We start from the raw sequence: 13883 nt of genomic DNA, 5'->3' as shown, positions 1-13883 counted from the left end.
CCAAAAATACCCTATATGGTCAAAAGTATTGGGACGCGTCACGCCTGCCTTTACACACATGAACTTTAATGGCATCCCAGTCATAATGTCACACCCGGGGCCTCCGAGGGTCATAGAGATGACTGGGGGACCATCTGGTCACCCGAGATCTCTAGGCTCAGCTTCCGGTAGAAGCACCGGAGGGCAACGGGGGGGGGGGGGTTGTGTCCCCTCCTGCTGCCTGTAAGAACGATCAAGCAGCTGAACTGCTGATATGAAAATAAAACTCAATAGCGCAAATAGAGGGTAAAAGGGGCGTACCCTAGAGCATTTGGCACCCGGGGCGGATCCAAAGTCTGCCAACCCCCACATTAAAATGTAGAAACACCCCACTGTGCCCCCTGCATCCTTCAATAGCTCTTTGTTACTACTGTGTACCCCCTCTCCACAACTGCACCTCTGGACCCCTTTACATTACACAGCCCCCTGCACCTCTGGACCCCTTTACATTACACAGCCCCCTGCACCTCTGGACCCCTTTACATTACACAGCACCCTGGACCCCTTTACATTACACAGCACCTCTGGACCCCTTTACATTACACAGCCCCCTGCACCTCTGGACCCCTTTACATTACACAGCCCCCTGCACCCCTTTACATTACACAGCACCCTGGACCCCTTTACATTACACAGCACCTCTGGACCCCTTTACATTACACAGCCCCCTGCACCTCTGGACCCCTTTACATTACACAGCCCCCTGCACCTCTGGACCCCTTTACATTACACAGCCCTCTGGACCCCTTTCCATTACACAGCCCCCTGCACCTCTGGACCCCTTTCCATTACACAGCCCCCTGGACCCCTTTACATTACACAGCCCCCTGCACCTCTGGACCCCTTTACATTACACAGCCCTCTGGACCCCTTTCCATTACACAGCCCCCTGCACCTCTGGACCCCTTTCCATTACACAGCCCCCTGGACCCCTTTCCATTACACAACACCTCTGGATCCCTTTACATTACACAACACCCTGCACCTCTGGACCCCTTCACATTACACAGCACCCTGCACCTCTGGACCCCTTTACATTACACAGTCCCTGCATTACTGGACCCCTTCACATTACACAGCACCCTGCACCTCTGGACCCCTTTACATTACACAGCACCCTGCATTACTGGACCCCTTTACATTACACAGCCCCCTGCAACCCTTTACATTACACAGCCCCCTGCACCCCTTTACATTACACAGCCCCCTGCACCTCTGGACCCCTTTACATTACACAGCACCCTGCATTACTGGACCCCTTTACATTACACAGCCCCCTGCAACCCTTTACATTACACAGCCCCCTGCACCCCTTTACATTACACAGCCCCCTGCACCTCTGGACCCCTTTACATTACACAGCTGCCTCCTGCACTTCTGACACCCCCCCCAGTGTGTGGCACCCGGGGCGGCCAACCCCCCCGCCCCCTACTTGGTACACCACTGCGAAGCTGAAGGGGTTAATGGATCCAACTCTCCCTTGTGGGGGTCAGGAAGGGCTTCTTTCCACTCATTGGGTGAAATAGCGATAGTCCCGCCCTCCGGTGTGATTTGCCTTCCTCCTCCTCCATGTGTCCTCATTTCTCCTTCGTATTTTAGCGGCGTAATGAAAATATTTACACTTTGTCCCGGGAAACATTTCCTCTCAGTTGTTTTTTTTTTTACTTACACGCGGTTTCCTCCAGAGCGGAGAGAAGGAGCGCGCTCGGCTTCTGGGCGTGAACTTCCATCTGGTTCCGAATGGCGGTGACCTTTTCCTGCCAGCTGTTCCCTGTAACACAGAACGTTATACAAGGTGACGCCGACTTCCCTACCGGATCCCACATTTCTTATTCTATCGCTTTTCATGGCCGGTGAGGTCACCACCATCATGACCACGGGTCAACATATGTGCACTAAATCCCACTTACCCCAAATTACCAAAAGTATTGGGACGCCGGCATTTACACGCCCATGTACTTTAATGGCACCCCAGTCTTAGTCCGTAGGGTTCAATCAGGGCCGCCATCAGGGGGGTACAGGCAGTACACCTGTAAGGGGCTCGGAGGTCCCCAGGGGCCCAGGTGGCAACCCCACTTTTTTTTTTTTTTTTATAAAAAGAATATTTTTTTGGAATATTTATTTTTTTATTTTTATTAACCCCCCTTTTTTGTATAAAAAAAATATTTTTTTTTTATATATTTTTTTTATTTTTCTTTTTTCTTTTTATTTCTTTTTTATATTTTTTTTTTTATTAAAGGGCCCGGAGGTCACCAGGGCCCCATGTGGCAACCCCCTTTTTTCTTTAAAGGTTTATTTTTTTATATATTTTTTTAGTTTTATTTTTTTTATTAAAGGGCCCAGAGGTCCCCAGGGCCCCAGATGGCAACCCCCCTTTTTTATTTATTTTTTATTAAAGGGCCCAGAGGTTTCTTTTTTCTTTTTATTATTATTATTTTTATTTTTTTTTTATATTTTTTATATATATTTAATATTTAAGCCCCCCCGCTTCTCAAATTTTCTCAACTAGTGGCGGCACCCCCCCGCTTCTCAATTTCCGGCGGCAGCACCCCCCCCCCCCGGTTCTCTGCTCCAGGGGGCCCATGCCTGAAGCCTGAAGCCGTGTATGGGGCCCCAAAATTCCTGATGGTGGCCCTGGGTTCAATATTGAGTTGGCCCCCCGCCCTTTGCAGCTATAACACCTTCAACTCTTCTGGGAAGGCCGTCCACAAGGTTTAGGGGCGTGTCTATGGGAATGTTTGACCATTCTTCTAGGAGAGCATTTGTGAGGTCGGGCACTGATGATGGACGAGAAGGCCTGGCTCGTAGTCTCCGCTCTAATTCATCCCAAAGGTGTTCTATCGGGGTTGAGGACAGTCAAGTTCCTCCACCCCAAACTCGCTCATCCATGTCTTTATGGACCTTGCTTTGTGCACTGGTCCAAACATTTGGTGGAGGGGAGATTATGGTGTGGGGATGTTTTTCAGGGGTTGGGCTTGGCCCCTCAGGGGTTGGGTTTAGCCCCTTAGTTCCAGTGAAGGGAACTCTTAAGGCGTTACCAAGACATTTTGGACAATTTCATGCTCCCAACTTTGTGGGAGGAGTTTGGGGGACGGCCCCTTCCTGTTCCAACATGACTGCCCACCAGTGCCCAAAGCAAGGTCCATAAAGACATGGAGGAGCGAGTTTGGGGTGGAGGAACTTGACTGGCCTGAACAACGTCCTGACCTCAACCTGATAGAACACCTTTGGAATGAATTAGAAGATAATATACAATTATAAAACAGTATGGGCCAGATTCTCGTAGACTGGCGTATCTTAGCATTGGCGTAACGTATCCGATTTACATTACGCCGCTGCAAGTTTTTCAGGCACTTAAGTGCTTTATTCACAAAGCACTTGCCTGTAAAGTTGCGTCGGCGTAGCGTAAATCACGCGGCGGAATTCAAATTCGGCGGGTAGGGGGCGTGTATCATTTAAATGAAGCGCGTCCCCGCGCCGAACGAACTGCGCATGCGCCGTCCCTAAAATCTCCCAGCGTGCATTGCTGCAAATGACGTTGCAAGGACGTCATTGGTTTCGACGTGAACGTAATTGACGTCCAGCACCATTCACGGGCGACTTACGCAAACGACGTGACTTTTTAAATTTTGACGCGGGAACGACGGCCATACTTAACATTGGCTGCGCTTCATAGAGCAGGGGCAACTTTACGCCGGGAAAAGCCTAACGTAAACATCGTTACTTTACTGCGTCGGCCGCGCGTACGTTCGGGAATTCGCGTATCTAGCTAATTTGCATACTAGACGCGGAAATCGACGGAAGCGCCACCTAGCGGGGAAAAAAAATTGCAGTTACGATCCGACGGCGTAAGAGCATTACGCCTGTCAGATCTAATGGATATCTATGCGTAACTGATTCTAAGAATCAGTCGCATAGATACGACGGCCCAGATTAGGACTTACGATGGCATGCATGGCGCTGCGCCGTCGTAAGCCCTTTGAGAATCTGGGCCACAGTGTTTATTTAAAAAAAAAAAAGGAAAAAGTTTTATTTGATTTTTTTTTTACCAAAAGTATTGGGACACCTGCCTTTACACACAAGAATTGGCATCCCAGTCTTAGCCCATAGGGTTCAACACCTCCGTTCCAGGAGAACGCTCGTAATCCAAAGCACTCGCATATCAAAGCGCGTTTCCCCATACAAGTCAATGGAAACAAAGATAATTTGTTCTGCATTGACTTCTATGGCATGCAATACCGCATGTGGCCAGAGGTGGGGGGAGGGGGGGCCTGGAGAGCCTTGGAAATACTTGGGGACAGCTCAGCTGAACTCGGAAACGCTCGGAAACACCCAGGAACAGAGGGGTAGATTCACGTACGGGCGCCTAAAATTAGGACGGCCTAGCCTACTATTTTTAGGCTACACCGCCTTAAATTATTTGGGTTAAAAGTGATACTCAAACCACTTACCTTCAAATTTTCGGCGGCGTAGCCTAAAACTACCGGGCGTAAGCGCGCCTAATTCAAATGACTGGGAGAGGGGGCGTGTATTATTGAAATGAGGCTTGACCTCACGTTTTTTGACGTTTTTTACACTGCGCATGCGCCGGGCGACTACATTTCCCAGTGCGCATTGCGGCCAAGTAGGCCGTACGGGACTATTGATTTTGACGCGTACGTAAACGACGTAAATACCGATTCGCGGACGACTTGCGCAAACGACGTAAAAAAATTTGAACCTCGCGGCGGGAACGGCGGCCATACTTAACATTGTTATTGCACCTAATGGTGGAATGACTTTAGGCGGCCTATCGCGTACAGAAACGGCGCAACTCGACGGTGTAGGCCCGGCGTACGCTCGTAAATCGTTGGGAATCGGCGTAGCCCCTCATTTACATAATCTAGGCCGGCCGCAATGGCAGCGCCATCTAGCGGCCAAAAGAAACATTGCAGCCTAAGATAGAATGGCGCAAGCCAGCCTATCTTAGGTATGTTTAGGTGTATCTCTGTTAGAGAATACACTTAAACATAGGCCGGCTTAGATTCAGAGTTAGGTCGGCTTATCTGTAGATAAGCCGGCCTAACTCTTTGTGAATCTACCTAAGAGTATTTGAGTATTTCCGAACGGCTCCAAAACGTTCGAGTGTCACCAGCGCCCCCACGCACCTCTGGCCAAATCTGGTACTGCACACCCCATTAGCTTGAATCCTGACAACACTCGCAAACCGAGTCAGAATAAAAAAGAAAAAAAGAAAAGTTGCTCGTCTTTTAAAACGCTCGTTAACCGCGGTTCCACTGTACATCGATATTTACGGCAGGCTTGATGCGGGTTTTATTCGGTCACATGAACTCTCCGGTACTACTTTAGACACGTCAATGAATAATAAATCTGATTCAATTCCATACCTAAGAATTCCTCGGGGATTGCATAGATTTCATTATCGGGCAGAGGGGGGCGCTGGCTCCCCCACACCACATCCACCAGATTGACGGCTATCGATCGCGGAATCCTCCCAGATCCCTCAAACAAATTGTTGTAGGACTCCCATTCATCTAGGAGAGGAACCAGAACAAAAAACGATTTATACTGAAGATATTTCCGGGAGATCTGTGTGGGTAGAACTTATAATAAAATCGATATACTTCCCAGGCCTAAAATGTAGGGGTTACATTTCAATATAACTTTGTCAAAAAAAAAAAAAAATTAGAGATGGAGAAACAAAAAAATATATATATTTTTTTTAGAGATGGGGAAACAAAAAATGATAATAACCATTTTTTAGAAACGGAGAAACAAAAAAAATAATGTTTTTTAAGAGATGAAGAAACAAAAAATATATATAATAATCATTTTTAGAGATAGAGAAACAAAAAAATATATAATATTTTTTTTAGAGATGGAAAAACAAAAAAATATATAATATTTTTTTAGAGATGGAAAAATAAAAAAAATATAATCATTTTTTAGAAATGGAGAAACAAAAAAATATATAATAGTATTTTTTTTAGAGATGGAGAAACAAAAAAAAAAATATATAATCATTTTTTAGAGATGGAAAAACCAAAAAAATATATAATAATCATTTTTTAGAGATGAAGAAAGAAAAAATAATAATTTTTTACAGATGGAGAAACAAAAAAATATATAATAATCATTTTTTAGAGATGGAGAAACAAAAAAATATATAATATTTTTTTAGGAATAGAGAAACAAAAAAAATATATAATAATCATTTTTTAGAAATGGAGAAACAAAAAAATATATAATAATATTTTTTTTAGAGATGGAGAAACAAAAAAAATAATAATATTTTTTTTAGAGATGGAAAAACAAAAAAAAATATAATATTTTTTTTAGAGATGGGGAAACAAAAAAAATATATAATGATATTTATTTAGAGATGAAGAAACAAAAAATAATATTTTTTTAAAGATGGAGAAACAAAACAAATATATAATAGTTTTTTTAGAGATGGAGAAACAAAAAAATATATAATAGTTTTTTAGAGATGGAGAAACAAAAAATAATAATTATTTTTTTAGAGATGGGGGAAACAAAAAATTATAATATTTTTTTAGAGAGGGAAAAACAAAAAAATATATATAATCATTTTTTAGAAATGGAGAAACAAAAAAAATATATAATCGTATTTTTTTTAGAGATGGAGAAACAAAAAAAATAAATAAATAATTTTTTAGAGATGGAAAAACAAAAAAAATATATAATATTTTTTTAGGGATGGAGAAACAAAAAAATCTATAATATTTTTTTTAAAGATGGGGAAACAAAAAATAATATTTTTTTAGAGATGGAAAAACAAAAAATATATATAATAATCATTTTTTAGAGATGGAGAAACAAAAAAATTATATAATAATATTTTTTTAGAGATGGAGAAACAAAAAAATATATAATATTTTTTTTAGAGATGGGGGAAACAAAAAATTATGATAATATTTTTTTTTGAGATGTACAGTGAGGAAAATAAGTATTTGAACACCCTGCTATTTTGCAAGTTCTCCCACTTGGAAATCATGGAGGGGTCTGAAATTGTCATCGTAGGTGCATGTCCACTGTGAGAGACATAATCAAAAAAAAAATCCAGAAATCACAATTTATGATTTTTTAACTATTTATTTGTATGATACAGCTGTAAATAAGTATTTGAACACCTGTCTATGAGCTAGAATTCTGACCCTCAAAGACCTGTTAGTCTGCCTTTAAAATGTCCACCTCCACTCCATTTATTATCCTAAATTAGATGCACCTGTTTGAGGTCATTAGCTGCATAAAGACACCTGTCCACCCCATACAATCAGTAAGAATCCAACTACTAACATGGCCAAGACCAAAGAGCTGTCCAAAGACACTAGAGACAAAATTGTACACCTCCACAAGGCTGGAAAGGGCTACAGGGAAATTGCCAAGCAGCTTGGTGAAAAAAGGTCCACTGTTGGAACAATCATTAGAAAATGGAAGAAGCTAAACATGACTGTCAATCTCCCTCGGACTGGGGCTCCATGCAAAATCTCACCTCGTGGGGTCTCAATGATCCTAAGAAAGGTGAGAAATCAGCCCAGGACTACACGGGAGGGGCTGGTCAATGACCTGAAAAGAGCTGGGACCACCGTTTCCAAGGTTACTGTTGGTAATACACTAAGACGTCATGGTTTGAAATCATGCATGCCACGGAAGGTTCCCCTGCTTAAACCAGCACATGTCAAGGCCCGTCTTAAGTTTGCCAATGACCATTTGGATGATCCAGAGGAGTCATGGGAGAAAGTCATGTGGTCAGATGAGACCAAAATAGAACTTTTTGGTCATAATTCCACTAACCGTGTTTGGAGGAAGAAGAATGATGAGTACCATCCCAAGAACACCATCCCTACTGTGAAGCATGGGGGTGGTAGCATCATGCTTTGGGGGTGTTTTTCTGCACATGGGACAGGGCGACTGCACTGTATTAAGGAGAGGATGACCGGGGCCATGTATTGCGAGATTTTGGGCAACAACCTCCTTCCCTGAGTTAGAGCTTTGAAGATGGGTCGAGGCTGGGTCTTCCAACATGACAATGACCCGAAGCACACAGCCAGGATAACCAAGGAGTGGCTCTGTAAGAAGCATATCAAGGTTCTGGCGTGGCCTAGCCAGTCTCCAGACCTAAACCCAATAGAGAATCTTTGGAGGGAGCTCAAACTCCGTGTTTCTCAGCGACAGCCCAGAAACCTGACTGATCTAGAGAAGATCTGTGTGGAGGAGTGGGCCAAAATCCCTCCTCCAGTGTGTGCAAACCTGGTGAAAAACTACAAGAAACGTTTGACCGCTGTAATTGCAAACAAAGGCTACTGTACCAAATATTAACATTGATTTTCTCAGGTGTTCAAATACTTATTTGCAGCTGTATCATACAAATAAATAGTTATCATACATTGTGATTTCTGGATTTTTTTTTTGATTATGTCTCTCACAGTGGACATGCACCTACGATAACAATTTCAGACCCCTCCATGATTTCCAAGTGGGAGAACTTGCAAAATAGCAGGGTGTTCAAATACTTATTTTCATCACTGTAGAAGCAAAAAAAATATATAATGATCATTTTTTAAAAATGGAGAAACAAAAAAATATATAATATTTTTTTAGAGATTGGGAAACAAAAAATGATAATAATATTTTAGAGATGGAAAACCAAAAAATAATATTTTTTTAGAGATGGAAAAACAAAAAAAATATATAATAATCATTTTTTAGAGATGGAGAAACAAAAAAAAAAATTATACTGAAAATAAATGATATATTTCGATGAGATCTGTGTGGGTAGAACTTATAATAAGATCGATATACTTCCCAGGCCTAAAATGTAGGGGTTACATTTCAATCTAACTTTTAGGTAAAAATCGGTCACTTTGTCAAAAAAAATTTTTTTTAGAGATGGAGAAACAAAAACAGATATAATAATAATTTTTTAGGGATGGAGAAACAAAAACATATATAATAATATTTTTTTAGATATGGAGAAACAAAAAAAATATATAATAATTTTTCTAGAGATGGGAAAACAAAAAAAAATATATAATAATCATTTTTTAGAAATGGAGAAACAAAAAAGCAAAAAAAAAAAAGCAAGTTAGGCTTACCGGTAACTTGTTTTCCAGAAGTCTTTCAGGACAGCACCTCGAGAGATAGTGGCTCCTCCCTCTCCAACAGGAAACACCTTCATTCCAAACTTTAAAGGGAGGCTCCTCCCAGCACACTTCAGTTGTTACCGAGAAACCTCCGGCCCCGGCTGGAACATATAAACACATAGGTTAGTCACAGCATGGCACATTTAACAAGTATCTCAAACGGGCGGGTTGCTGCTGTCCTGAAAGACTTCTGGAAAACAAGTTACCGGTAAGCCTAACTTGCTTTTTCCCAGAGCGTCTTTCAGGACAGCACCTCGAGGGGATACCAGAGACTTACCACCTTAGGACGGGACAACAGCTTGTAGGACCTTTCTGCCAAATGCTTGGTCCTTGGCAGAAATCAGGTCCAATCTATAATGCCGTATAAACGTGTTAAAGCTTGACCACGTTGCCGCCCTGCAGATTTGTTCCGGGGTGGCACCAGCTCTCTCTGCCCATGAGGTCGCAAGCGCTCTTGTAGAGTGGGCACAGATCCCATCTGGTGGGACAATCTTTGCATGCAAATAGGCCTCCCTGACGGCTAGCTTTAACCATCTGGCTATCGTGCCCTTTGAGGCTGGATGGCCCCTTCTTTTGCCCCCAAACAAAACAAATAGTGAATCTGATTGTCTGAAGGACTCTGTTATTTTAAGGTAGCATAACAGAGCCCTTCTCACATCTAACATGTGAAAAAACGATTCTTTTTCCCCCGAGGGGTTTGAACAAAACGTAGGTAGCACAATCTCTTGAGCTCGATTGGCTGCTGAGGCTACCTTGGGTAAGAATTTTGGGTCTGTTCTAAGCACAACCCTATCCGAAAATAAAGAAAAATACGGTTCCCTTATTGACAGGGCCTGTAGTTCGCTCACCCTACGGGCTGAGGTGATAGCGACCAAAAAAAGAACCTTTAAGGTAGCATCTCTAAGAGAAGCATCACCCAAAGGTTCAAAAGGCTTTCCAGCTAAAGCTTTCAAAACAATTGACAAATCCCACTTCGGGAAACCCCTGACCTGTGGCGGCCTAGCCCTCGAGAGGGCTCTAAAGAACCTTGATACCAACGGTTCGGAGGCTATTGATCTTTCTAGGAAGACTGCTAAGGCGGATACCTGCACTTTCAGGGTGCTGACCGCTAACCCCATATCTGCTCCGTTTTGCAAAAATTCTAGAATGGCCCTCAAACTGCTAGGTTCCATGTTAGCAGTGTGACACCAGGACGTAAATACTCTCCAAACTTTAGCGTAGATGGCTCTTGTGACCTTCTTCCTGCTATTTAATAGGGTAGACACTAACCGATCCGAGAATCCCTTATCCTCTAGGATCTTTCTTTCAGAAACCAAGCTGAAAGGGAGAGCCTGGATACGTCCGGATGACACACTGGACCATGGCTTAGAAGATCTGACCTGCAAGGTAGGTGCCAACATGGTCTTGTAGCCATGCTTAGGAGAGTCGAGAACCATGGTCTCTTGGGCCAAAACGGAGCAATCAGGATTACTGGGACTCCCTCCTTCTGAATCTTTCTCAGGACCAGTGGAATCAGTTGGAACGGGGGGAAAGCGAAGGAGAGGTGAAATCCCCAGGGATGCGCCAGGGCATCCACCCCTAAGGAGCCCTCCAGTCTGTTTAGGGAAAAAAACAGAGGTACCTGGGAGTTTTCTCTCGAAGCAAATAAGTCCACCTCTGGTTGACCCCACTTGCTGACTATTTCTGCGAAGACTTCGGGGTTTAGAGACCACTCCGACTCCTGAACCTGACGCCTGCTCAGAAAATCTGCCACCCCATTCAGGGATCCCTTCAGGTGTATTGCCGAGAGGGATCGCAGATTTTTTTCTGCCCATAATAGAGTGCTTTCGGCCAACATCAGCAGGGACTTGCTTCTGGTGCCCCCCTGCCTGTTCAAATACGCTACGGCCGTAGCGTTGTCCGTCAACACCTGGACATGTTGGTCTAGAAGATCCGGAGCAAACCTCTCTAGAGCTAATGAGACTGCTCTCAACTCCCTCCAGTTCGAGGATCGAGCCGATTCCTCCTTTGACCATCGGCCCTGAACAAAGTTCTTTCCCAAATGGGCTCCCCATCCCCAGGCACTGGCATCTGTCGTTATCCTTTCCCCCACCGGAAAGGACCAACTCAGACCTCTCGAGAGCACCCTTTGGTCCTTCCACCAATATAGGGATCTTTTTACCCGAGATGGAATCTTTACTAGACTGTCCAGGGAATTGAGGTTGTGATCCCATGACTTTAACAGAAAACTTTGTAGGCACCGAAAATGCAGCCTTGCCCACTGGATTGCAGGCATGGTTGAGGTTAATAGTCCTAACGCCGCCATTATTTGCCTTATGGATATGGGTTGATAGGACTGAAGTCGAGAGATTGTCTCGTGGACCTTGATCTTTTTTTCTTGGGGCAGAAATATACTTTGGCTCAGAGAGTTCACCTGAAATCCTAGAAACAGAATATCCTGAGCAGGTACCAATGAGGATTTCTGGAGGTTCAGGATCCATCCCAGGGACTCCAGGTGAGTCTGAGCCGTGGCCACGTCTATCAGTAATTTTTCCCTTGACGGGGCAAAAAATAGCAGGTCGTCTAGATATGGGACCACTGCTACTCCCTGTAGCCGCAGCGGGGCCAAGGCTTCCGCCATCACCTTGGTAAACACCCGGGGTGAGGATGAGAGCCCGAAAGGCAGAGCCCTGTACTGCAGATGCTGAACTATCCCCCGTCTCCTTACCGCAAACCTGAGGTATCTTTGGGATTGCGGAGAGATCGGGATGTGCAGGTAGGCGTCCCTTAAATCTATCGACGCCATGAAGCAACCTGGCGTCAATAGATTCCGGACCGAAAAAATAGAGTCCATTTTGAACCTCCTGTACCTGACTGACCTGTTTAAGGGTTTTAGGTTCAAGATCATCCTGAATTTTCCTGTCGGTTTCCTTACCAGGAAAATATGGGAGTAGAAACCCAGGCCCTGTTCTGCCTGAGGTACCTCTACTATTACCCCCTGCTGCCTCAACTCCTTTAAAGAGGATTTCATGGCTAGGGATTTTGCTGGATCCTTCGGGAAATTTGTCACGAGAAATCTTTGGGGTGGAGTTTCTGAAAACTCTATCTCGTAACCCCGGGACAGAGTGGTCAGAATGTACTGATTGGTGGTTATCTCTGACCATTGCGGAAGAAACCTTTGTAATCTTCCGCCAACCCGGGACGCCGAGTCATTGCGCTTTTTGGGGCTGTGTAGGAGGATTGAAAAGGATTCCCTTCTTTTCTTTGGCTTTCTGTGCCCAACCTCTCCTGTCCCCTTGGGGTTTGTTACCCTTATCTTGTGCCCTTTGCTGACGAAAAAAACGTCTAGGGGGCTGCCTTTTCCTTTTGACAGGGAAAGATTTCTTTCTATCTGCGGTCCTGTCCAAGATATTATCTAAGTCTGGACCAAATAAGAGATCTCCTGAGAAAGGGATACCGCAAAGCTTGTTCTTTGATGCGGCATCCCCTGGCCAGGTTTTTAGCCAAAGCGCCCTCCTGGCCGAATTAGCCAGGGCCGCTGACCTTGCTGACATTTTAATGGCCTCCACTGAGGCATCTGCAATGTAGGCTACTGCCGCGGTCAGAGTAGAAAACGATTCCAGAATCTCCTCCTTTGACGAATCAGCCGAAATATGATTCTTCAGCTGATTTGTCCAGAATTCTAGATTCCGGGCAACACAGGTTGTGGCCATGGCGGGTTTTAAACCATTCATGATTGACTGCCAAGATCTTTTGAGGAGGAGATCCATGCGCTTATCCATGGGGTCCCTTAGAATGCCCATGTCCTCAAAGGCTAGGTCCGTGGACCTAGATACTTGCGAAAAAGCCGCATCGAGTTTTGGAACTTTATTCCAAACTGCTGTTTGATCCTCCTCAAAGGGAAAACGCCTCTTATGTGCTTTAGGGAAAAAGGGTTTTTTCTCTGGGTCCTGCCATTCCCTAACTATGGTCTCAGAAATCACTGAATGGACCGGAATGACCCGTCCCTTTCCCCCTCTCCCCTTCGGACTCCTCTGAGTCCTCGCTGTCTGGTACCTGAGAGCCCCCTTCCCCGGGACCTGCGTCACCTGCTCCCAAAATCAGTTCCGGTACTGACACTGAATCCTGAGAGGATTGGGAAGTGGAGGCTAGAGGGGTGGTAGGCGGAACTAATGACTCACGTAAGGACTGAAATGTGGACAGTAGTTCTTTCTTTGCTGAGGAAATCAGTTCATCCCGCATAGCGGCTGACTCCTCCTGTATCAAAGAATCAATGCATGGTTTACAAAGTGCCTTCTTCCAGCTGTCACTCATCTTAGTTTTACATGATGGGCATCTCTTTTTAGAGTCAGACTTAGCCTGCAGGAAAAAAACAACAGGGAAGAGAAGGCAGGGAGACCTTAGTGAGAAAACCTTGTTCACACATATGGACCCCCATAATAGGTGCACTAGGAAAGAATAAAGACCAACCAGTGCCCAGACAGGCCCCCAAACCACTGGGGGGGAGAAAAAAGGGTTTTGAGACTGACCATCCACCTGACAGTAAAAAAAAGGAACAAACAGGCAGAACTCATAAGGAAGGAAAAACACTCACTGTGCTGCTTCCCGCCGAGGTCTTGCTGGTGCCTGTGCCTGTCCCCACCGCTGGATTCTCTGCTGTCTCCATCGCAGAATACCAGCGCTTCACCGTGGTTTCAC

General features: G+C 44.4%; 1 protein-coding gene across 1 annotated transcript in view; it reads right to left on the bottom strand.

Moving 5' to 3' along the window:
* LOC120914630 (xaa-Pro aminopeptidase 2-like) overlaps window positions 1-13883 on the bottom strand; it is a 51454-nt gene that overhangs the window by 24528 nt on the left and 13043 nt on the right. The window contains exons 7-8 of the mRNA XM_040325314.1: window positions 5427-5573; window positions 1709-1810 (exon numbers count right to left, since the gene is read on the bottom strand). Coding sequence (XP_040181248.1) covers window positions 1709-1810; window positions 5427-5573 — 249 coding nt within the window. The remainder of the gene's footprint in view (window positions 1-1708; window positions 1811-5426; window positions 5574-13883) is intronic.

Source organism: Rana temporaria, chromosome 9 (assembly GCF_905171775.1).
Source record: "Rana temporaria chromosome 9, aRanTem1.1, whole genome shotgun sequence".
In the NCBI taxonomy this organism is placed as follows: Eukaryota; Metazoa; Chordata; class Amphibia; order Anura; family Ranidae; genus Rana; species Rana temporaria.
The sequence above is the reverse complement of the archived record's forward strand: the minus strand, read 5'-3'. Positions and strand labels throughout refer to the sequence as shown.